Genomic DNA, 25,897 nt, shown 5'->3' on the forward strand with positions numbered 1-25,897 from the left:
CCAAGAGGGAGCAAAATGGGAGCTGCATTCATCTGCAGGGACAGCTCCAGAGTTGTAAGAGTGCGAACGATAAATTTAGAGGATTAGGGGCCTCTTTTACTCATCTGGAAAGATTTGGCTTGTGTCTCTGACAGGAACTGTGAAAGAGGAAGTAACCAGCTGTGGTTTTTCCTCCCCCCACATACTACTACTCAAGTCTTTCCCCCACATGTTTGTCACTGAGGAAGAAGGCTTATATGCCTTTGTTTTGGTTTGCTCCTAACATTTTCTTTGTAATTACTGAATATCTCACTTGGTGCAATCCCCAAAGAAAAGCAAGAATGATACAGGCTAGATAGATAACGATCATGTCTCCTGGCATCTTAAGCCAGGGTTTGGGACCTGTTGGTTTAGAAACAGTTTAGCGTGTGGATTTTTGCTTGGGAACACAGAACAAAGCCTGGTGTTGATAAAGTACACCCAGTCTTTGAGTTTTAAGGAATTTTTAGTTTGCAGACTGCAATTAGTTACAGAGCCTATGCTAACTGAAGTGAGGCATTTGTATTCCCCCCCTACCTCTCCCTTCCCAACTCCTCCAGTTTATAGAGGTCATGGCAGGATTTTGTGCGGTGGTGGTTGCAAAGTCAGTAAGAATGGCATAATCTACCCTTGCTCAGTATTGGCAAGGTCAGTGATAGAGTATTTGACTTGTTCAGACACACTGGAAATCAGCCCAGCCAGAGAAACATATACTTTGCATTCCGCAAGATAACAAAAATAAAATTCAGTAGCCACAATCCACTTATGGCTAAAGGGAGTCTGGCTTTGAGAGATTCTTTCTCATAAGGACTCTTGCTTTCTGCTGACTTTATTTTCTGTTTGTTAAGGTAGCACAGACATCAACTCATACAGAGCACATTCCCAGGTCAGCTTCAGCCAGCCAAGATCCCTCTGTCATATGATACCTCTCCTGTGACATCGTTTGTCCAATTTCTGTTGTAGCCCAAATTTTCTACAAGCCAGTATTTTCACTGAATGTTTTTAAAATGGGAGTTGCATTACACCTATCGTATGACTTTCCCTTTCACTTTATGTAACTGTAGAAAATCATAAACACAGATTAAACCCTTGAAGAATGTTAGAGTTCTTATATATGCCTTTTTGTTGAGGTTTAAGACCAGTAGGTAGTTAAAACATGCAGCTAAAACAGGCTGAAACATTAATGAAACACTGTGTCTGCCAGTATGTTTTTAACACCAACAGATTCACATGATTCTTCTTTAGCTAAAGAAGGACATAGATGAGCAAGTGAAAAGCAAATGAAATCAGTGAGGTGTTGAGATCAGAGACTGTATGAAAACAACATTCTGTTTTGTCTATATTTAAAGTGCAGTTTTGTACAGGTGTGGTTTTAAAGCAAATAGGCTTAAAGTAGAGCTTGGTGAGACTTTTAACAGTGATATTGTCAGAAATTTCCAATTAGCTGCAGTTAACCAGAATTTAACTTTGTGGGAATATATGAATTGAAATTGAAATAGATTTTTTGTTGTTGTTGTTGGGGTTTTTTTTTGTATTATTGTTGCTGTTTTCAGGAAGTTTTCTTGGATTTGGGATGAAGCTTCTGTAAAACCTGGAAAAGTCTGGCTATTTAGGGGTTTTAAGCACTGGTTATGGGTTATGGTCCTGCACATTCCATTTTGTGGGCTTTTCCAAGGCCGAGGAATTCAACTTTAATCTCCTATATTCAATTCATAACCTGAATATGGAGGATAACAGGAGGAAGAATTCAGATATTTTGGGTCTTCCTGTGATGAGGTGAAGTCATGAAGCCTACAGTCTAGAAATAAACTTTCTGAAGACTTCAAGAATGAAACATTTTTATGCTGTTCCTAAAGGCTTTGTTTTATGTAAAGTAGCATATATATTTAAGGTATTACACCTTACAGATTTGTTGATTAATTTGGAGAGTTCTGTTAATATTTTTGTGCTTTGTCTTGTTTGTTAAAATTATTTTGATTCTATGGGAAATAACGTATGAAACTGTGTCTTATGTGAATGACATTGCACAGGAGGGACAGGGATTTATTTATGCTAGTGGCAGAACAGAGTGAAAAATGTGTCTTCCATGTACACCCCAGAGCGCTATTTGTGTTAGTATGTGCAGAAAAGACAGAATTTTCCTTGTCTTACATTGTTTTACTTTGCCTTAGTTAACTAGTCTGGGGGTGGTGGGGACAGAAGAGGTCTGTAAATTAACCCATTTTTAGTTTGGAAGTGGTTTAAATAGCAATTGTAAAACCACTGTGGAATTTATAAATACAAGGTAACCGGTAAAGACATCCACAATTTGTCTGCAACTGTTGCTTTTGCTGATGGAGCAAGTAGAAATGGACTCACCTGGACAAGATAACTTTTGCAAACCAGCCTGCATTTGCAGCAGAGGGGGGGAAGGGATGTGGCCAGAGTCCCCATGCTCATTCACATCTCTAGAGTTACATGTCAGTGGCGTTCTAAGCTACTTAAAGTACCTATTCCAGTTCAATTCTGTTGGATTTTCCTCTTTGTGGATAGGAGAAGAGGATATTACATGGCAGTTTGATAATCCAGAGAGCCCTCTATCAAATCTGCTATGTAACTGCTGTGCAGGAGGCTGCACCCCAGGTAGGGCTCAGAATAAACCCAGGTCAGTGATTGACTGTGAGTGACCCCCCAGAGTGACAGCTACTGTGTTGACCAGTCTGTGATGTGTTGCATGTCTTTTCTTCCATGTTAGCTCCAGAGTTAGTTTCCTGACCTCTTAAACAAGCTTTCTTCATGTAGGTGGGTTGGGTTTATGGAGCTTGTGCAGCTACTGTTTACTGCAGTATCATGTGTCATTTTCATAACCTAGTGAGCTATGGGTGTTCTTTAGAGAAATGTTCAAACTTTGGGGTTTCAGGGAGTTACCAGGGATGTTTCAGTATACAAATATAAAGTGACTGTAACTTGATTTAATGACTTACCCTTGGCTGAGCTGTAAGAATTGGTCACACGATCAGTTATTGTGCATTTAAACAATATGTATTTAGCGTGCTCTACACCCATGTTAGAAGAACAGGCACTACTTTGATCCCACTTCACAGTGTCCTTGGAAGACCATTATACATGGTAGTACACTAGCAGGAAATAATTACAACAGCACCGAAAAAACTGAAAGCAGATCCTGAATTCCAGACACTGTTGCTGATGTTTCTGGTCACTTGGGGGCATGATTCTATTTAGAAATGCTAGAAGCTCTAATAAAATCCAGCAGGAAAGGGTACAAGACTTGGTGTTTTCCCAGACTTTTGTGCTTAACAAGTCTTTTGTCCTTAGACCTCTGAGGGTAATCTTCATACCCATTCTCATTTTATTTTCTCCTTTCCACACATACTTCAGTTACTGTTTCTCTGTGACAATGTATTATCCTGTTTTAGAAGAATCAGCATTATTCATTGAGTTAGGACAGAATAAAGCAAATTACTTAAAAATTACTGAAATTTTTAGATACTCTATTCCAATTAGAGAGCTCTTAGGCATGGGGGTGCTTTATACTAAGCTAGGGTCTTTTGGCTGGTGTCCTGGATTTGATTCCTCTAATGAAGTGTCATGCTTTGTTAAAGTAGGGTTAGCAAAGTATACAGCACTGTAGCATTGTAATTAATTTAAAATTTTAGTCATTGTGAACTATGCTAGTAGCTCTAGAGAGGCACTTAATGCTCATACAGAAAACATCAATCTGCTGAATTTATTGCAACTACATTAGGTTGCTGTATGTAACACCTTTTGTAAAAGATTGATCCAGGAATGTTTTCTGCAGCATCTGTACATTTTTAGTCAAGTATCCTCAATTGAAGTGCAGTAGGAAAACACGTTGAACTGAATTTTAATAAAATGAGGAAGTTTCTTGTCTCCAGGCAATAGTAGTTTGACCTGGTGTAATTTTTACAAATAATTCTTGTATTCCAGTAACCTGTTCTGGAGTTTATTAGATTCCACACAATCTGTAACTGGATGTGCTGTTTGTTGACTCACTTGTTCAACTGGAAACAAGTAGGAGATTTCATCATAGTTACCTAACCAGTGGCAGTACATGTAAGGTCTTTGAAGCATTTCTGAGTAGAGACTGTGCTGGTGTTGTATTCACTGCTTATTTGATGTATGAAGCCATAGCTGAGCCTGAGCCTCATGTGGAGCGGACTTTGCATTTAGTGACAAAGGAATACTTTGCTGATTGTTTGTTCTGCTTGGGCTCAGGAGCTAGGAAGATGACTAAAACAGTGGCTTTAAATCCCCATTATTAGTTTTAGTCCTGTGAAACTTAGGCAGTGACTAAAACCTTATCTGTCTCTTTAAATAAGATGGTGACATGGAGGGGACCCTCACAATTACAGTTGATACTCGGGAGCCGCTGTAGTTGCTGGTTGGAACAGGGCTCAGCTCCTTCCTATGACATGTCCCAAGCATTCCTGTTCTGTAGGGCAGGTTTCACTGTACTTGCCCTGCCCGCTTGTCTGGGTCTTGTCCTCTGCAGTACAGTGCCTTGGTGTTTGCTGCTCCTGTTGCTGCCGGTGTTTTTTCCATGCACACCCAATGGGTGCTGCATTTCCTGTGGACGCATTAGACTGTAGCTTTATGAAACTGGGCAATGTGGTGGGTCTGGCTTGGACTTGTAGCTCTGAAGGAAACTGCAGCTGTGTAGCTACAATGCAGTCTTGTGTGATCCAAGTAAGAAGTGAGGTTTCAGGCTGCAAAGGGGTAATAAACAGCACACATAAAACATACTTTTTTCCTCCCAGTTTCATACTTCTGTGTTGTGGCCTCCTTTTTAGAACTCTGTGGATTGTGTGTTGATTCACCTCCCTCTCCAGCTGTAAACCTGCAATGAGCCTGGTCATGGCTACTCAAGAGTTTAAAGTCTGTTTTTTCAAATGTTAAATAGAATGGAGGTTGAGATAGGAAGACAGGTGATTGTAGGTAACCTGGGAAAGCTTCCCTCCTTTAGCTGGAGTTACTGGTAAGTGCTCCAAAGTAAGACGATCCTCAGTTTCCCTTGTCTTATGCTAGGGACAAACATGGTATTTGGACACTTCTCAATCCTGCCAGAGGCAGTTCGTGACTTACAGTCCACTCTTCATTTACCTCCTCTTAGTTAATTCTTTGCCTTTCAAGCATTAGGATTTTATTGAAGAGTTTGTTGTTTGGGTTTTTTTTCACCTTTTTTTCTGCAACAATATTGTGGTGTTATAGTCTGTACAATGATTACTAATTTTCAGTTGGGAATAACATTGTTTGCTCCTATGTTCTTAGAAGCAAGAGGTTGTTTACATTTTGTTCTTCATTGTATTAATTTATTAATTTGTATCTTTATTTTAAGTTTGAAACTTGCTGTGTGATCTTAAACATTTTCATGTTCAAGGAGCAGAACCAGAAGTTATGTCAACATGGATTTACTTGTAGTGGAACAGCTTTGCAGAGCCAGCTGAAAAACAAGGGAAGATGAGGAGAAAGGAGATGAAACTTTCTTCTTTCCCAACCAGACAAAAGCCAGCTGTTAAGAAGGGATAACATGTGATACAATACGTGAAATATGTTTTTATGTATGGAAAAAAATAGTATGTATTACAGATCTGGCTGGAACATGCTTCTCAAATACTCCTGCCTGTTAAAAAATGTAAATATTTCCACTGTAAATCTTACTAATCTGGTAACTCATGTAGAGAAAAGGAGGTCTTTTATATGAGACAGTATAACTATTTTTTTCTGGACCCCTTTTTTTTTGCTCCCTTTAACTAGAGGGAGAGTTTCCACTGATAGAAATAGAACCACGGTTTGGCTTAGTAAAAGTAAACATGAGCTGGCTCTTGAATAATTTTTCCCTGTAGGAATTCAGATTAGGTCTTAATTGTTTCTCTGGCTCATCATTAACCGTGTCTGACCTGTTCCTGAGCATGTGACTGGTCTGAGAGTAGCTGAGTAGCTTCCATCAGCTAGTAGTTAAGTATTATGAGATCTAGATCAGGAATGCTGCAGAGAGAAGTGTAAAGTCTTCTTACTAATATGGTATTGCTTCTTTCTAATACAGGATTCGTTTTCAGGTGGAAAAAGCAAGATTCTTTTCTTTTGCATGTGAGACAGCCGTCACCTGGAGGAAATGCATTTTGCTTTGCGTGGTGTTGTGCACCCTGCTTCCTGCACTGCCCAGTTCCCAAGGGGAACTTGCCTTCTGCGGTGGCTAGTTGCCAGCCCGCAGCTGGCAATGTGGTGCTCCTGCACAGTTGCAACGTGAGCCCTGAAAGAGCTGTTGATCTTCATTATACGCAAACATCTACTCTGCTCTTCAGCGCAGAAGTGGCTGCAGGGGTTTGCATGCCTCTGACAGAGGCTGTTGCCCTACCCTGGTGACTTTGGTGAAGAATGCCTGTGTGTGCCCTTCTGCAGCTCCTGAGCAAAGTCCAGTAGCTAGCTGTATGTACCCAAGGAACCAGAGCTGAAGTGTCAGACTTTGCACTGAAATGGATTAAAATCATGCACAAGATCCAGTCAGGCCGTGTTACAGGACTGGTAATGCTTAGAAGGACAGGAGGGATCTCTGGCAGTCGTATGACTCCTGTCTTTCAGAGCTCCTTGGGAAGTTGGAAGAATCAGGAAGTGAGGAAGGGAAAACCATAAAGGATGAGGTAACCTAGGAACCCATCAAAACTGTGCTCTGATCTTTGGTCCCTGACTGACTGTTGCCGGTATGTTTACAGTCTGGAGCTAGGGCTTTGCGAGTTGGGATGCTTGAGCATTACTGATGGATTGAGAGGCACCGAAGCACCTGCCAGGTGCCCTGACATGCAAGCCTGAACTCCCTGCACAGGGGCAAAAGCTGGTTAAACAAGGGAGGCAGGACCCTTATTAATACTGCCATCAGCAGTGAAGCTGGTAACTTAGGGGCCTCTGTTTCATGAAAAGTAATCACAGGTTTTCAGCAGTTTTGCTCTCCTTTCAGTCCCAAGACCCTCTCCCTGCTTGTTTCCCAAACAGGGCAGTGGAAGGAGCCAGCAGAGGTGTTTTTACAGTCTAACCTTCAGGATGAGAGACTAAGGCTACCCTGATTTTCCCTTGGGGAAAAGAAGGGACATTGACTTTTATCCAAGAAATTATTCAAGAAATTATTCAATTTTAGCCAAGAAATTATAGCCTGGAATTGTATGTGGTGCTGGCTTTTAATTTCCTCTCAATTATATACTTGTGTTCAGTTTTATAAGTAGGATAACTATCTAATTAACTTGGAATGCAAATATTTTAAGTATAGGCTTTGTTTCAGAGAATTTTTTGAGTAAGAGCCTTTGTTTAAAACACAAACCTGTATTTTATTTATTTGCAGTTAAATAATGCATCTCTAGGTGGCAGTAGGACACACCGGTGAGTTTTATCTCTGCGAAACAGCTGTTAACAGAGTGCTTGCGGTTTGTTTGGGGTTTTTAAATTCTCCCTGTAAAAGTACATACGGAATCACTGAGCTCCTTTGCTCTTCAGTTAGAAGGGAGAGTGCCTTGGAACAAGGAAAGGATAATTTGTGTTCAGTATTATAGATATTAAAATTTCACACTGTTGAAGGTAACACCAGTTGGTTATCGCAGAATGGTTTGGGTTGGAAAGGACCTAAAAGATCATCTACTTGTAACGCCCCTGCCACGGGCAGGGACACCTTCCACCAGCCCAGGTTGCTCAAAGCCCCGTCCAACCTGGCCCTGAACCCTTCCAGGGAGGGGGCAGCCACAGCTGCTCTGGACAACCTGCCCCAGTGTGTTGCCGCCCTGAGAGTGAAGAATTTCTGCCTTATATCTAATCTAAATCTACCCTCTGTCAGTTTAAAACTGTTACCCCTTGTCCTATCATTACACTCCCTGATAAGAAGTCCCTCCCCACCTTTCCTGTAGCCCCCTTTAAGCACTGGAAGGCCGCTGTAAGGTCTCCCTGGAGCCTCCTCTTCTCCAGGCTGAACAACCCCAACTCTCTCAGCCTGTCCTCATACGGGAGGTGCTCCAGCCCCCTGATCATCTTCCTGGCCTCCTCTGGACCTGCTCGAGCAGGTCCATGTCCTTCTTATGGTGGGGGCCCCAGACACAGTACTTCAGGTGGAGTCTCATGGGAGTGGAGTCGAGTTATCTTTTTGTTTGTTTTAAAACAATGCATTACATTGAACATGACAAGAAGGCTTAATTAGATAAAGTCAATATTTATCAGTATGTGTGACCAGCTCCAGCTGCCCAGGAGAAGCTGATGGGAGGCCTCCAGTGGCCAGGGAGGGAGGGGCTGGTGCTCTGTGGCAGGTGGCAATTGGAGGCAAAATTCAAACATTTTCACTTAAGTTTTGCTGCTTTTCAGCTCAATTAAAACACAAGCTGTGTGAAACCCAGTTTACAGTGCTGTTCCTCTCAGTAACTCTTTTAGTAGCTTATGTCCACTCAGTTTCTCCAAAGACTTCTGACTTAAAGTGATTGATTTTTACCTCATGCAAAACTTAGGTACTAACTTTCCCTTTTTTGATATCTTTGTTACCTGGGTGCGTACAGAAGGAACTGGATATAGCAATTGTCAACATCACGATGTTATGTAAAGTAGTATAGAAAATCCAGTCTCATCTAATTCACTGGAGACTTGTTATGAAACAAATATTAGAACTAATATTATTACTAAAAATGTTCTATCGTATTCCAGTTTTATCTAACTGTTTAGTATAAGTCACAGGTAACTTCCTTGTAACTGAATGTTTGTCTGTTACAGATCTCTTCCATGGTATATGGAAAATATTTTTTTTTTTTAAATGGTTTTCTTCATTGCTTAGAGATTCTTTTTTACTGCAATTTTAACTGTATTTAGGAAAAAAAAGATAGTGTGCTAGTAAAGTGAGGATCCCACATGACATCATACCGCTGTATTTTCTACTGACTGTGTTATACCAGTCTGCCGGGAGAGGGCCACAGAAATACAGGAAAGACATGTCTACTACTAGCTGAGGTAAAGCAAAAATGAGTTATTTTGCATATGTATACTTTCATTTTAGAAGATGCAAGGGTTTTAAGTTGAGATTACACACATCAATGATATTTGTTTTTTCAGTGTGGTAAACTGCATATCATGGAAGGGTCTGTCTAATTTTCTCCTTGCTCTCTCATGTGACAATAAAATATATTAAGCTGAAAATAAGGCTCAGATGATGTGTCACTTCTTGCAGTTCAAAACTAACATATTTTATGAAATACAAACCACCACTGATTTTTAAGTGTATCCCACATTTAAAAATATAGGGATCTTAAAATTACAATTTAAACCCGAACACACCTGACTTTCTTTTTTTTAATGTGCTGTAAGCCCATGAATGCTTTGTTGCTGTCTCTTCATTAATACACTGGGTCTGAAATATTTGTTTGCGATAATGTCATGGCAGTCTTTCATGTGGCTTTTCAAAATGACATGCATAAAATATGAGTAAGCCAGAATGAGAATTGTGCGGCTTATTTTAAAAATTAATATCGAAAGGCCTGATTTATACTTACTGTAGTGAAACTATTAACTGTTATTTAAATTGTCTGTTTCTACATAGACACTTGAATACATTCCCATCCTTTATGAGAAACCCTGGGCTTTGTCTTTGACTTGTCAAAAAACATTCACTAGTTGTTCTGGGATTTTTTAAGTGGAATCTTTGTAGTTGGTTGAAAAAATCTTGCGTATCAGTTTCTGTTAACTTGTATGGCTTTAGAATTGTCAAACAAAAATACATAAAAATTAAGTGGGAATTGTCTGTGCCTCATTAAAATTTCTCTTCCTCTTCACAAACAGCTGCTGAAATACAAAGAATACTACATCAGCTTGGAACACCACAAGACACGCCTGAGTTGAGGCAACAGCTGTGAGTACTTCACATGAAAATGTTTGATTTTATTGCTTTGTAAACAATCATCTGGTAGGTGATGAGGTGGCTTTTTGTTAGGCAGATTGCTTGATCTCACCAAGAAAGGCAAGTTATAGAGAAATACTTGAAAGTTGAGTTCTGGGATGTGCTTTTTAAAATTAGTTTTGGGTAGTCTATAATCTAGAGTCAGCTGGTTTGCCCATGTACCTTGCCTGCAATATCGATATATCTATAAAACCTATGCTGCGTGTCAGCAAAGGGAAAGTGGCAGGACCAGAAAGCAATATCACTCTTTAAAAAGCAAACGCGCACACCCCTGGACTCCAGTCAACTATTCAAATCTGTCTGTATAAGTTTCACAAGGTAATGAATATATTGGGTTGTTTTTTTCTGTGAGAAGTGATACTGGAGGAGAGAGGGGAATGTCTTTTCAGTGATGAAAGCTATGGTAAGGGATAACATTATAGAGTAAGTATGTACCAGAAATAATAAAATAGCAGAAGTGAAATTTGGCTCCAAGCCAGATTCTGTGCTGTAGTTCAGTCACCTGCAGGTGGACTTTCATTAATATGCCACTAGCAGAGACAGTCAGCTGCCCTCCACCTCTCTGCACAGTCTAATGAACCGGTATGGCTTTTTCCATTAAACTCCTTTAGTACATTAATCTCAGCACCATAAATGCACATAAGCAAAGTGTTTTGCTAACCCTGTGGGTGAGAAAGTTGTCAGTCTTCAGTGTGTTTAATGCCGCACTGTGGCCCTTGAATAGTAGTAGGAGGAGTGTATTGGACCAAAGGCATTACAGTCCTTTTGTGTGAACAGCCAAATTGCTTTATAATAGCCTGAGTTCAGGGCCCATAACATTAGCCAGGTACAGTCTTCAGTGGATATTCTACTGGAGACTGGGAATAGGTGAAGATCAACATACACAGTTTATGCCTTAGACAGGATCTAGGCATAAATTCACAACTAAACAGGATAAAAACTGTTGTGAAGGACACATTCCAGTCCCTTTATGGAGGTAATATATGTGATAAGCTTCCTTGAGTTCTCATCTGTCCCTTTTTCACTTGTCTGAACATTTGGCTCTTCCTTTCATGTTAGTATGTACCTGAAGAGTTATTTGATTATTTTAAATATTTACATTGATTGTTTGCTAGTAGCTTTCCAGATAAAACCTTTTTATATGCACTGGGGAGGTGGATGCAAAAGCAGGTAAAGAATTTGAGTTGCTTCAGGAAAAAAAATGTGAAGATTGGTAAAGCAATGTATGATAATATCAGAAGCAAAAAGACAAAAAAACCTCCAAAATAACAATGCTGTTGAAGACAAGGGTTTTTTTTTTTTTTAAGCACTGTTAAAGCTGTTAGCTGAAAACTTCATTATTTACTAAGTTTGCAGCTATTGTATCATGGAAGAATATAGATCTCTCTTAAACTTCCCAGTAACTATCAGGAATTGACCTTTCATGGGCTGTAGTATCAGAATTATATTCAAGCCACAGTATGTTCTTCCACGCAGAAAAAAGCTTGGTCTTTTCTACAGTTATTCTGAACTCAATAATGTCCAGGTGTTTCCACTTATTGATAGCCTCAAAAGGACTATGAAAAGCTTGATTAGATATCCATAATAACTAGACACCTGCTGATGCATGTTAGGAAAAAATGAGTACTGATGCTGTCACACTGAGGAGCACAGCTTATTCAGCATCTGTCCTGCCTGGAATCCATGATGTCACACCTTTACAGTGAACAACAGAATAAAGATGGCTTTGTGCACTTCAGAGAAGCAGTTAGTACTGCTGCTTTTCTGAGAATTCATGAAATTCCGAGTAACCTAATGGTCTCTAATGAAACTTCATGTTTGGTTTCAGGCAACAGAAGCAGCAGTACACCAACCAGCTTGCCAAAGAGACTGACAAATACATTAAAGAGTTTGGATCTTTGCCTGCAACAAGTGAACAGGTATAAAACCAAAGAGTATGGCTTGTTTGACTGTCATGTTGACTCATGCACAGTATTTGAGTGACTTCAGTTCTGCATGCCTATTTTTGTGCTCCTCGCCAGGCTTTCAAACCGCTGTTCAGTTAATCAACACATTTGCACAACAGGGATGCTTACAACATAAGAATATTTTGTTGCAGTCCAGACTTGTTGCAAAATTGTTTTTCTCTATCAGGAATGAGGTAGTTTGACAGAAATGGTAGGAAAGAAGGCAGCGGACTGTGCCTGTGATTTCAGGTATGCCATCATTTAACCCCAGTCAGCAACTAAGCACCAAGCAGCCACTCGGTCACTCCTTCCTGCTCACAGTGGGATTGGAAAGGAGAGTTGGGAAAAAAGTAAAACTCATGGGTTAAGATAATAATGGTTTAAAAACTAACTATAAAATAATATATAATGATAATAAAATATAATAATAATTGTAATGAAAATGAGTATAATAGAAATAAAATCCAAGAAAGACAAGTGATACACAATGCAATTGCTCACCACCTGCTGACTAATGCCAGAGCAGTGATCTGCGCCCGCCCCCCCAGTTTATACTCTCAGCATGATGTTCTATGGTATGGAACATCCCTTTGACTAGTTCAAGTAAGCTGTCCTAGCCACACTCCCTCCCAGCTTCTCGTGCACCTGTTCACTGGCAGAGCATGGGAACTGAAAAATCCTTAATTTAGGATATGCGCTACTTATCAACAGCTAAACCATCAGTGTGTTATCAACCTTATTCTCTCATTGAATCAAAAACACGACACTGTACAAGCAACTAGGAAGAAAATTAATTCTGTCCCAGCCAAAACCAGGACAAAGTAGCTGGGCACTTTGTAATCTGTTGCAGTGATGCTAAGTGTGACTCCGCAGGCAGTCTGACTGCTTCCAGGGTCAAGGAATTGTATGCCAAAACTGCTTGCATGGCAAGCAGCCAGACCTGTTCACCCACTGTTTCAATAATTTGATTATGCACAGCAGATCTGTTCTACATCGCTCAGATCAGCATAGCATATGTGCTATGTCTTGTCCACAGGCCTTTCCTTTTTTAAGAGGAGTAGACAGGAGCTGTTAATAAGACAACCTGTGCAGTCTTTACACTGCTTCTTTCCCAGGTCTGTGTAAAATCTCATCAGGAGGTAATGTGAAGTGGCTGTTGTTGTTGACATACTCCGGTCTGCCACCGTATGCAACAGGATGCCAGAAAACATGGATTCAGGTTATTGTCACTCAAACACCTTGCCTAGTTTGTGGCTGGTTACCAAGAAGCCTTAGGGAAAATTAATTATCTTGAAATACTGAATTCCAGTGGCAGGCCGTGATCCATGTGTGCTCATCCTGTCAAGTTGTAAACTTCTAATAAAAGTGTTAAAACTTGGTCTTGGTATGTAACCACTAGTTCAGGCAAAGAATGTTCGGGGATTATTTTATGTTTTTTCTGTTTCTTTATCTTGGAGCTGAAAAGTTGACAGTGAGATATTTTACTGTTTAATTTTACTCCTTTTATCATGAGTATCTTCATCAAAGCTACCTCTAGATTGATAAATGACAAATTATAGCCTCAGAAGTTTGGAAGGAAGGGTTGATGTAACAAATACATTTAGGGAAATGTGATGGAGGCTCTTCCGAGTGCCCAGTATTTATATTCCCTCCCATACATCTTAATATTGCAAGAATTTTTTTTTTTTTTTAAACAAGCATTTTTGAACCATTTTCTAAGCACTTAAGGGGGGATGCAAACCCACTTCTGGATGCAGCTCAAGATGCATTTCCAGCATTTATGTAAAATACATATGAAGTGCCCTGTTTTTTTCTTAACTGCACCTTCTACCCCATTCAGTCACCTTTGCAAGCTTTAGCATCCACCATATCAAAATGTTTCACACTTAATCCATAGGTTTTATAATCAACAGATGATAAGGAAAGTAGAGGCTTTCCTGTCCCTATTTCTCATTTCCAGCTGTTAAATGAGAATGAATACATTGGTTTCCTCTTTAAATGCCTTAAATTGTTCAGAGTTATGTGATACCAGAGGGAAGGAAGATTTGTCCATGCAGTTGCAAATGAGTTTATAGACATTCTTCCCTTACAACTACTTAGAAGAAAAAGAGTATATACCTTAGCACTGAGAAGCCTGGAAATGGCAGAGCCTTGAAAAGCCTGAGCTCATTTGACTTGGTAAAACTTTTTCTCCAATAGCGTCAAAGAAAAATACAGAAAGACCGTCTTGTGGGGGAGTTCACCACAGCACTAACAAATTTCCAAAGACTCCAAAGGCAAGCTGCTGAGAAAGAAAAAGACTTTGTAGCCAGAGTAAGAGCCAGCTCAAGGGTATCTGTAAGTACTGGAAAATATGCCTTTATACTCTGTTTACAGTGGTGTTGGTGATGCTTGATGTCAGACTTGCCTCCACAGTGCTACTTACAAAAGCTCGTATCTGACTCCAAATACTGCAGAATGTGTGCTGTATTATTTTATAGTAAAGACTGAATTAAGCTGCAATAAACACACATGCACCCCCCAAAAGAACTGTTACTTTTTCTTTGCCTTTGTCACACAAAGGCATGAATTGCTGCTGGGCTCATGCTGTGATCTTGCAAAAGCAATTTTTAGTAGATTTTGAAATGCTTTTGCTCAACCTTTAGATATCAACAGGTTTTTTTCTACGGGGAAGAATCGCTTGCCAACTTTCTATGCAGTATTAAAATGGAGAAGTATTGAGAAGCTTGAGTTTTTCCTTGTTAGCATATCAATTTTGCCTTTTCATTCTGTGCCAGGTACACGTTGCTGTACTTGTAAATTTTAGCAGGCAGTTACTGAGCTGAATGTTTTTGCTTGTATTTCAGCTTTATGCGTGCATAAAACAAAATCAGGATGAGAACATGTTAAATCATGTTGCAGTTTGAAGTTGACTTACTATAAACCTTGTAATATTGTCTCATTATAGAAATGCTGAGAGTGCTTCTTTCAGTGCCATAATGTTTTATTTATGTTTTTAAACACTGATCATGTAGGGTGGTGCTCCTGAAGACAGCTACAAAGAAGGAACACTTGTCTCTTGGGACAGGTAGGCTGAATTTGTTAATAAGTCTTAACTTAGCTCTGAATAATAAATGGCCTGCAGGGAAGCCACCTGTTGATTAATGTTATTGTTGTTATTATTTTTGATCAACTGTCTTTTTCTAGAGGCAGTTGGTAAAGGTTGTTCAGCTTGGCTTTCTTCTATAGCACAAGTGTGGAGAAGGGGCTTTGGTGGAATAGAGGGAAGAAAAAGGAGCAGTTCATATCATCTTCCCCCTTTTTCCCCCCATGCTTCAGCTGTAGTCATCTCCCTAAGCTGCCCTAAGTCTGTATTTGGGCTTTGTGAGACCCAGACTTAGGTAAGCAGAGTCCAACCTGTGAATAGAGTAAAACTGTTAAGCTGTGATAAGGGTCCAATGTTTACTGAGATCTCACATTGCTTTCATACTCTCCAAAAACTGCTTCCCAGTCTCAGATTCTGTTTTGCTGGCTAGCTTGCTTTTGCTTTGGGTGGATATACACTCTGCAGTTTATACTTCAGGAAAAACTTTGCCCTTGTATTCATACTTGGAATCTGCGACTGGCTAGCTCAATGCTATGTGCAACGCTGCTACAGCAACAGCTTCCTAGACCAAAGGTGTGACTGTTAGACCTTCCCTGTTAGCTGGACAGGCAAGGGTAAAAACGTACGTTTTGTTAACCAATAATGTAAAGTATGTGCTATGTACTTAACTGTTGTTTTATTCTTCTGAGTTATTTATCATCATGCCTGTTCAATTCTGGATGTTTTTTTTTTTTTTTGTTTGATAGTCAACCACAAGCACAAGTGCAAGATGAAGAAATTACAGAAGATGACCTCCGTCTTATTGAGGAGAGGGAATCTTCCATTAGGCAGCTTGAGGTAAGTACAAGTGGTTTGACAGCAGAATATGATTTTAATGTTTCCAAAGAAAAAAAAAAAACATTTTATAGTGGCATGAGCATTAATTGCAGAAATTAGTCTTGAGGAGTTAGGGTTTGTCTGTGAGTGTGTTTTTTTCCTCCATAACTACAAATACTGCCTTTAGATATGAAAAGTTCATTAGAAATCTACTGTATGAAAACCATGTTTTGATACTGTGTTTAACTTCAGTGGTTCAGTTATGGAATAAGAGAATGCTCATGTGATTGCAAGAAAAAATACCTATAATTTTTTTCCAACATAATGGTCATGTGACATAACCTTTTTTAACAGTAACTATAAATGAAGCAAAATTATACCTTTCCTCCCAGGTATTTCCAGTATATTGTTCAACATCATTTTGTAAGCGGCTTTTTTGAACATTTCTGGAAATGCAGAGATACTCTGTTTCATTCAAACTTTTCTAATTAAGTGCATGTCAAATAAAGATGCTGGAATTGGAGTTTTTCAGGAAGCCTTGCATGTGGCTAAATCCATTCTATGTATAAATTTTTCAGTAATCTCTCCCTTGCCACCCATCCTTTAACTTACAGTGAATTGTACTATACATGTATCAGTCATTAGTTAAGAAGAGATCATATGCGCAGTGCTAACAGGGCATCTGTCACTTCATCATAACCAGGTGGTAATAGGATAATGGAATATAGGTGCAATAGCTTGGCCATATTATAGAGGTAACTTCTGTAAACTGTGGTGCCTATGAAATTTGTATGTGTTTAATTTTACAGGTGTACTAAAACTAATGCAGAATACTTTCTGCACACGTTTTTATTGGTTTGGCTTAAAAGGATAGCTTTTAAGCAAAGTTGGCATGAGCCTTTCACTTCAGTTAAACTAATGCAACTGTGTGTGTAGACAAGCCCTCAGCAAGGAGAGATCCTGTTTGTGATGTGATGTCAGGTGTTCCTGTCCATGGCAGTAGGGTTGGAACTAGATGATCTTTAAGGTCCCTTCCAACCCAAACCATTCTGTGATTCAATGTGAAGTGTACTTTGTGCACATACTCATCTTCAGCTAGTGTGATTATGATAACCTTGGTCTCGTAGTACCAAAATAAGCCTTCCAAATAAATATATTAAGATTTTTTTTTTATCCTGTAGTGTAAAGAGTCTTGGATGTGTACTTGGGAGGAGAAGGAGCAGTATTTGTATCTAAATGTACAGAGATGCTAGAATATGTTATGTCAATCAGTGCGATGATTGTTTCCTTGCAGGCAGATATTATGGACATCAATGAGATTTTTAAAGATCTAGGAATGATGATTCATGAACAAGGTGATGTGATAGGTAAGTCCAATGCAAATATTCTCTGTAAAGTTTTTGTTCTGTTTTTCTGGAGAGCAGCAATATAGAACTTTCTTTTGCTGGAAACATTCCTCTAATGAGACTACTAATGCCAAAGCAAATCAGGTGCAACCTAGTAATTGTAGACAGACTGACAGGACCGGAAATACATTAAGAAAGTGTATTTAAAGTGTAGTTTAAAGCATTACATAGTTTTTCATGTGTATAAAATGTCTTTTAAAATAGTTTTTTTGAACTGTTTGTATGTAAAATCGGAGTTCATGTGGGGAGTTTTACTGTATTACTAATGATAAAAGTGTGCAGATTCATCAAAGGTTCCTGCTTTGATATCCATGCAGACAGGTTTATTTTTTTCATTAAATGGGATTGGAAAATACATTTCCTGAGTCTGCAGCTAAGGCATGCTGTTGTCTATGCCCAGCATACATTCTCAGGGCTTTTTCTATCATTTTAGCCCAAAATCTGTTCATACTTTTTCAGGAAAAAAAAAAAATTGTGTCAGCATGATAAAATACCTAACTCAAGTCATACCTCTTGAGGTGTTTTGTGTGCTTGTTTCTTCTGATTTCACAGGCCTTAGGACTTCTTTAATCTGAGCAGAGTGTAGCCAGTAGCAAGTTGGAGGACAACTGAAAGTTTAAAAATAATTAAAAAAAAAATTATAGAAGTGCTGAAAGTTTCTACCCTGGCTGATATCAAAGGTTCAGCCCTGCATCTCGAACAGGGGAGCTGTTACTGTCAGGAATTCAGCCACTCATTGCTTGGGCGGTTCTGAAATGAACTCACGCATAAATATAGGATGGGTCAAACTTCCATAATGCAAGCTATAAAACTGTGGGTGTTGGTAAAGACACCAGCAGTTGGGGGGCAGCTATTACATGTGCTCACAATTGTATTTCAGCATTCCAAACCTTTGGCTGAGTTATGACTAACCAAATTTTTAAACCTTTCATTTTTAAATAAAGACAGCATAGAAGCCAATGTGGAAAATGCAGATGTACATGTGCAGCAAGCAAACCAGCAGCTGTCAAGAGCAGCAAACTACCAGGTAATGTCAATGCTGACTGCCAGTTGTGTGTAACTGTTTTTTGTCAGTACTCCTGACTTCCACTTTCTTATGCAGTTCAGATTTTGCTTATCAATTTCCTCAAGGCTTGGAGACGTACTTAAAGGCTTATATTAGACTGTGATGATGTTTCTAGGTCACTATGAAACAAAAGTCAATGATCTCCAAAAGCTTTGGGTTTCCTGTAAAATTAGCCAGGCTGTTTCAGAGCACCTGGAGTTACACCTTTATTTAAAAAAAAAAAAAAAAAAAAAAAAAAAGAAGAAACACAAAAGAACCCAAACAAATAAACCCCTCTTTTTACAGCTTAAGAAGTAAAAGGTTCCTGTATATGGAGAGCAAGTCTCTAAATATCACTGGAGGAGTAGGGAAGATAGGCAGAGAAGTCTTCTGAGGATGCTGCCAGTTAGCACCATTTTTTGCTGTCTAAAATCTTCTCAGAGCTGTATATCTCCAGCTTCTGTTAATTGCTACCCTGTTGCTAAAAATGTATTTCAAACTCTCAAACCTGTTTGAAAAGCCTTTTTAATACCTTTAATGCCACTTCTTTATAACATCTCTGGAACTTATTAGAAATAATCTTACTAGTAATAAATCTTCCCTCTTAAGTCACAGTTAGTCCTTAGACTTTTTTTTTGTTGTTGTTAAATCCTCTTGTGTCTGTTAGTAGTAGCCAGGACAGTAAATCAATGACAAAATGTCTGAAGGATTGCCTGCTGATTTCACAAGTGTGAGAGGGAAAGGGTGTGGATGCATCCTTGAACTGTATTCTAGGTGTCACTAATTGGCACATTAATTGTGGTTAATGGCTCCTATTTTGATACGGACAAAGATTAGGGAAAAAAAAAAACAGCAGCAACCAAAATTTTCTGTGGAAGATTTTAATTTTCTGGTTGAAATTTAAACCTTGCTTTATCTTGAGGAGGAAAGGATTAATATCTTCTGATCTCAAAGGAAGGTTATCGGAACTTTTGACAAGCTTCTGTTCAGTGGGTCTTGCACCCGAGACCAAACACTTGGCAGAGCTGGCCTGTGTTTGAAAGGATTTTGTAGTTTGTTTTGGATTTGAACTTTTCTTTGCTTGAAAACTCATCCTTGTTCCAAGACACTAAGAGATCGTTTCCACTTTCAGCAGACTTATTTTAATTTTGGCAACTATTATATCTGTATGGTCTGGCCCCCTCAAGGAAGTGTTAGAAGCCCAGGCATGCTGGCAGGGTGGAGGCTGCGCATGGTTTGCATCCTCAGAACTCTTGTTTGTGACTGGATGAGGTATGCACCCCTCATCTGCCGGGGGGGGGCATTCACATAGCAGAGCTGTTTGGGCAAAGCCGGGTTCCTCTCTTTTCATTCTGCCTTTACCACTGCTGCTGCAGCACTTGTGGAAATGCTGATCAAGTGTATGAGGAAATAAGATCGCCGTGTCTTTAGTCCACTACCTTACTTAAGTAGTGTTACAGGACAAATGTTTGACTTCAATGCAATGTTGACAAGAGGTGGTCTCCAGGATGAAACAGGAAGAGACTGGCATTGTAGGGAGACAACTGGCCACAGATTTAAAAAACGGAAGGTACTCTAGCAAATGGATTGATTTCTAGTAAATAAAACGATGAAATTAAGAAATCTTAGCCTGACAATGGGAGAAGGGGCATATTAAGTTAGTAAAACTAGTAGCCTTGTTGGTAATGGGCAGAGAACTGGCAGCTCCAATGAAGAACTGACACAGAAGTATTTCTTCAGAGAGGCGGGGGGGAAAAGAAACAAATCATCCAGCTAGAAGAACCTCTGACAAACAGAGCAAAGCCTGGCTTTGCTTCTGGAGTTGTGGCCTAGAATCCCAAGATTTGAGTGTTATTATCCTATGGCTATCCACAGAAGTCTGTGAAACGTTCTGGTAATCTCCTTTCCTGCTGTGAAGGAAACCTTCAGATTCCATGTCCTTCAGATTCCATGTCCTTCAGATTCCATGTCCTTCAGATTCCATGTCCTTCAGATTCCATGTCCTTCAGATTCCATGTCCTTCAGATTCAGTATTACAGACTGCTGCTAGTCTTGGATGATCTGGTGGCTCAAGTTACAGACCTGTATGGGAGATGTGAAAGTTCTGGACATGCTCATAACTTACTCTTTATTGTAGTGACATCTATGTGACTGGGTGTCTAGTTAGGTGTGTCTTTTTTTTTTTTTTTTAAAGAGCAAGTTTTACCTAAGAAACTCAACAAAAACAACTTTAAAATAACTGTGTGAATAGATGCAAAGTCTATCTTCCAGAAGTCTAAAATTGCAGTCCATTGTCCCCTTCTGTATATAAATTAATAGTCTTTATCTTTTTGCTAGCAGACCACTGCTAACTCCTCTACTATATAGACTGATTGTCCATTTTCCTTTATATGCGGTTGCCTGTGCACTCATGTTTTCTTTCCCCCAGTGTTCTAATTACATTAATTCATTATGTTACTGCATTCTTTCTTTCATTAGTTTGTTACATATGCTATAAAATACCACTGAAATCATTCTGTTGAATAATATAGCCATAAAAGTAAGTTGTGGATAACTTTGCTTTTTTTTTTTTTTTCTTGAACAACTTTATATACCTTGTTGTTAGTAAGGACACAATTTGGTTAGATTGCACAAGCAGTAGGAACATAAATTAATTTGAGTAGTCTTCTGATGTGGTTAGTACAGTTTTCAATCAACTTGTGTTTTTTCTCTATTGACAGCAAAAGTCCCGAAAGAAGATGTGCATCCTCATTATTATACTTGCTGTTGGAGTGTTGATTACTGGAATCATCATATTTTTACTCTCAAGATAAGTCTCTGCAGAAAGCACTGTAATTGGTATTTAAGTTATGAAAGGAAATTCCTAGTCACTCTTTGCTCATTGTGAAGCTGAGTAAAATAATGGTTCTGTACTTCATCACACTTATTTTTTTAATAAGACGTTTTGTTTTAACCTGAGAAGTAACATTCTCAGTACTACTGTCAGTATAACTGCCTGCCTTCTTGGATGTGGGTGCTGTCTTATCAGAAGAAAACAGTCAAGGTCATAAACCGTTCCGTTAACTTAAACATAAAAGCCTATTAAGGTGTTTAGGGGGCTAATCAAAATCCTGATAATTTGTTTTGATGGGGCAGGTAATTATATTTTGGGATATTGCTAAATGTTGCTGCCAAAACAAACTCCTGAATTGTTGCTCGAGGCAACGAATACGCATCTCAGAATTTATTTTTAAGTTAGAAGTGTCTTTCTATCTCTTCCCCTTCCATCCCACTCACCTGCCCATTTGATATGGGTGGCTCAAAACTAAAATGTAGGTTTCTGAAATTGGTATGATCTCTCTTTTATAACTGAAGCCTTTGAATTAAGCCTTCAGTTTGCCTGAAATCTTTTAGATGCTTCATATATCTCTATATCTGGCATTGAGTATGGTTACGCGTGGAAGCCTCTTGCAAAGGTAGGTAGGGTGGATGGTGTAATTATGTGGACTTTTGGTTTCAGTTCTTGCATTAAGAAATACTGTGTTTTATGTGCACACGTCTGGTTTGTTTGCATCTGAAATGTGCATCAATGAGCTTGGCTAGATGAAAATAAGCTCTAGTCTGTGAATTCTTAGATTTGCTGGGAAGAATAGAAATTCCCAACTTCCTAACTGCACTTGAAAGTCACTGTTCTGAAACTGCTGTGATTCAGTTTCCATGAACAGATCTAGAGTTGTATGTGAGGTCTTTCTTACAGCTGAAGAAAAGAAGATTACAAGTTCAACAGTCGTTTTTGAAATTAAGTTGAAATCGGTTGAACTGATTCAAACTGTTTAAGATGTTTGATGCTTATAGCCTTTAAAATGACCTTTTCCCTTTTGTGCCATTTTGTACTAATATATTAAAAATGTAACAACACTGTTTTGCCAATTAATCTATTTGCCTTTTGAATTGATCTTGATGAACTAATCTGAAAAGTGTACAGATGCAAAATTCACTTAATCTGTATTTTATAGAGTACTTGGACTCTAGACTGATAGAGAATGCATTGTTTACATGGTGAGCTATGAAATATTATTTGGGAACAATCTAACTATAAGCATAAACAGACTTCAGAATTGTAACCATGCAACCAAAATAAAGGTCTTTTAAAGAGTACATTTTTCTAGTAGCTCCTGTTTTCAGATTCTGTCTTTATAAGCACAGCTGTTGTCTTTGCCTTTATGTAAATGATTGAAACTTCTCTGAACAACTCCAGAGAATTTCAGCTCTGCTGGCTAATCAGCCCAGAGGGACCTCTGTTCCTGGTCTGGGCTTCACATGGTCCATGGAAACGCTCCTGGATCTTGCACTGCCAGATGTGTGAGCCCAGCCTCGGGAGGGAAGGCTGCTCCACTCGGTGTGGATGCTGAGGATGGACTGTTAGTAGCTCTCCTTCAGCGTAGCATGGAACTTCTGAGGGATGGGTTTCCATGGTGCAGGAGGGAGTCTTGTGCTGCCGTATATGGATTCCAAAAGCAATGGAAGAAAATTAAGTCCTGTGAAATGGCATGATTATGTTCTACGTAATGTAGAAAAGACCTTAGAGACTAAAAGGAAATTTGATTTACTTTAAGTTGCAGTTTGGACTCTTGTGTGTTGAGATCCCAGCTACTGTGTTCCTGTGGCTGCCTTTGTGCCGAGGCTGGGACTCCATTTACCCTTGTTAAGTAACCATCGGGTATGCTTTGGGCCACTGCCAGCATGGTAAAGCTGGCACTAGTGATGCTAATGCCTTTTTTTTTTATTTCCAGACTACACTAGCCTAAACTAGAAGAGCAGTCAGCATTTTGGCTGAGTGGCTTTCTCACCAGTGAACTGTCTAAAACTGACGTTGGAAGTTTCCTGACCTTAATGTTTAACAAACTCCTTACTGTATTGCACACGGACACAGAGGAATGACCTGGTCCTTCTTGCTCGGGAGATCCTGTTGCAATACCTCATGCCTGCTTCTGTCAGTGACTGACTGATTCCGCTGAGATGCTGGGGAAGGAAAAGCAGCACTTCAACAGCAAATCTTCAGTTCTGACTCCTGGCAGATCAGAAATTCTGTCTATGCTTGATACTTGTCACATTTCGCCTGCATTGTGGTTTGTCTGTTTGGTTTTCTACTAGGAGGGTTCTCTACTAAAAGGCTTACCAAGTTGAAGAATAGTGCTCATCTTGGGATGAAATGGTATATTTATGGGTTGCTTATTTACCTCATAAAGGGATGAATACCCTCCTTACTGAGTTTATCCAGCAGTGGTTGCAAAGCAGAACAGCCAGTACATAAAGCTTCATCCATCAAGAGCTGGCGGCAACAATTTCAAATGACTTAAAAATTCTGCAAGTAGCACAGCATTGCATTTCCCAAACCCCTGCCACAACCTGCAGCCCCTGTTCTCGATCTTCTGTATCCGTCTGGTCTGCATGTCTTTATTTCCTGCATGGAGTTGGCTCTTTATTTTCAGGTTCACCTGCCTGTTCAGGTGCTCTCTGGTGGCAGTGGTTTGGGTGCTGTCGGGGAGAAGAGCGCTGCTGAGAGCCATGGTGTGTGCATTGCTTGCTTTCCTTCACGATCTACTCATAAAAACTGCCTGTGGCATGAGGGTGCCTCCCCCACATGCTCTCGGATGGAAGATTTCGTCCTTTCTTGAATCCCAGTGGAGTGGGGGGGACACTGGAGCCCTTTACCTCTGGAAGAGGCTGAGGCCTGGCTGTGGGGAGTGGTGGTGTTGGGGGTGTCTCCGCCTGGGCAACCGGAGCGGGGCTGCCTGGTTCCCGCAGGCTGGGCTGCTGCTCCAGCCCTGGGCCACGGCCGGGGGGAAGTCAGGGCTGGAGACTTTGCACACAAGCGCCTGTACCTGTTGGAGAGACCAGCCTGCAAGGCCCTAATTTCTCATTAAGAATCTTGGTGCTATTAGTTTTCAAACTTGATTAGACAGAAACAAAGTGTTGGGCTTTTTGTATTTAGAGCGTCCATGTTGGAGGGCATAAAAACTCCTTTTTAAGCTGCTCTTACTGGAGGTCCTCTCCTACTCTTTTCCCTCCCCTGCATACATGCATGCTTAACTGTATAAAATGCAATTTCCAGGTATTTAAAGAAAGCTTTGATATCTGTTAAGAACTCAGTAAAACATCAGGGCGTAACGTGTATGAGTCAATGTTTTTAGAACAAAGATTTTGGCCATTCCAGATTGTCCATCAATATCTGTCAGATTAGCAAAGCCAAAAAATGCAATCAAAGCACCCTTCATTTTACTCAAGGAACTTGGTAAGAATAGTTCCTTTGTAGTTATCTTAACCACACACCAGGGGTGCTTTTCTGTTCTTTCTTGCTTTTTTCAAAGAGATGAAAATCACAGGGGCAGACAGCTTTTTAAAGGCACTTTTTTTTTTTTTTTTTTTCCCTGCACTTCCCGCCTTGGAAATTGTTCTTGAAAATCAGCAGGGTATACCATATTCCCAAACTAGCTCCATACCTAAGAGCCTTCTCAGGTCACCCACACGCACACGGTGTGCATGTAGTCGGCAAATTTCTTTGATGTCAGAGGTATGGGCTAGATTTTGAGCATCAAAAGTAGCTTGAAACCATGAAAAAAAATTTAATCCTGGGAAGTAAGGGGTCGAAAGGTGGGGAGAGGGACATAATGACATAATCTGCTAGTAAAGTCTGAAAGATCAAATACCCTTGTAGTTGATTACTGGTTTGGGATGTTTCAAGGACTGTTTGTGTTGCTGGGTATCACGTTTGGAAGAGATGACTTGCTTTGCTTTTGTTTAGTTCTGGTTGAACCTATCTGATTCTTTCAGGAGCAGGTTAGTGAGAGAGGAAAGAGCAGAGGTCTCCCTACTGCTGTATATTAACATTTGATGACTTTCTGTTTCTTACGATACCTACAGTGCAAAGTGGTGCTTAAGTGCATAGCATGCAGCTTTCCTTTTCAGATTGCAATTAAGTCCAAATCTCTCATCCAAAGCTGTTGTGGACTAAGGACTAATTATTCTCTGATGGGGCGCCCACCTGCAGAGCCATTCTAGATGCTACTGCAACACAGAGTTGCAAGAATAAATATCTGAAAGTGATCAGCTTTCAGACATCTTCATCCTTGTACGTGTCTTCGATGGTGCCCCTGACGATGCAGAAGTTTCTGTAGCTTCAGAATGCAGATGACAAGGCATTTATTTAGTTCTCTCTGTGTCCTGAACTTAATCAATGATAAAGGAAGCCAAGTGTTTGCACAACAGCAAGGAACTCTACAAACTTAGAAATAACCAGAAAAAAGTAACAAAATGTTCATTTTCAAGAGGTGTGCTGTATTCCCTCAAGTAGAACATGAGAGCACCAAACAATGTTGTAACTTGCTATTTATACAAATGTTTCTCTGCTTTTCCCGTTGGCTATTCTGAATGTCTAGGCTTGAACACAGCTGCAGTTATTATTCTTGCTCCTATTCCAAATATCAGAAAGGTACTTGGAGTAAGGTAACGTATCATGCTTGTTGATATTTGCAAGAATATTCTAAAGAATAAATACTCATAAGTGTCTACTCATTAATAGTTATGCCTCAGTCCACAACACAGCACTTTTCTGCTGCTGATAAAATAGACTTTCCTGTTTTAAGAAAAAAAAAATAACCTAGATTACAA

The 25,897-nt window shown here is 39.6% G+C and overlaps 1 protein-coding gene across 4 annotated transcripts in view; it reads left to right on the forward strand.

The window, feature by feature from the left end:
* STX7 (syntaxin 7) overlaps window positions 1-22,384 on the forward strand; it is a 32,912-nt gene extending 10,528 nt beyond the window's left edge. For all 4 annotated transcript variants that reach the window (XM_042795892.1, XM_042795891.1, XM_032983205.2 and 1 more), the window contains exons 3-10: window positions 9,832-9,901; window positions 11,778-11,868; window positions 14,095-14,232; window positions 14,910-14,962; window positions 15,727-15,817; window positions 17,091-17,163; window positions 18,147-18,229; window positions 20,968-22,384. In XM_042795892.1, the coding sequence (XP_042651826.1) occupies window positions 9,832-9,901; window positions 11,778-11,868; window positions 14,095-14,232; window positions 14,910-14,962; window positions 15,727-15,817; window positions 17,091-17,163; window positions 18,147-18,229; window positions 20,968-21,060 (692 nt within the window). In that variant the 3' untranslated portion in view covers window positions 21,061-22,384. The remainder of the gene's footprint in view (window positions 1-9,831; window positions 9,902-11,777; window positions 11,869-14,094; window positions 14,233-14,909; window positions 14,963-15,726; window positions 15,818-17,090; window positions 17,164-18,146; window positions 18,230-20,967) is intronic.
* Window positions 22,385-25,897: the final 3,513 nt, after the last annotated feature.

This window comes from Tyto alba, unplaced genomic scaffold (genome assembly GCF_018691265.1).
Source record: "Tyto alba isolate M040663 unplaced genomic scaffold, T.alba_DEE_v4.0 Super-Scaffold_22, whole genome shotgun sequence".
In the NCBI taxonomy this organism is placed as follows: domain Eukaryota; kingdom Metazoa; phylum Chordata; class Aves; order Strigiformes; family Tytonidae; genus Tyto; species Tyto alba.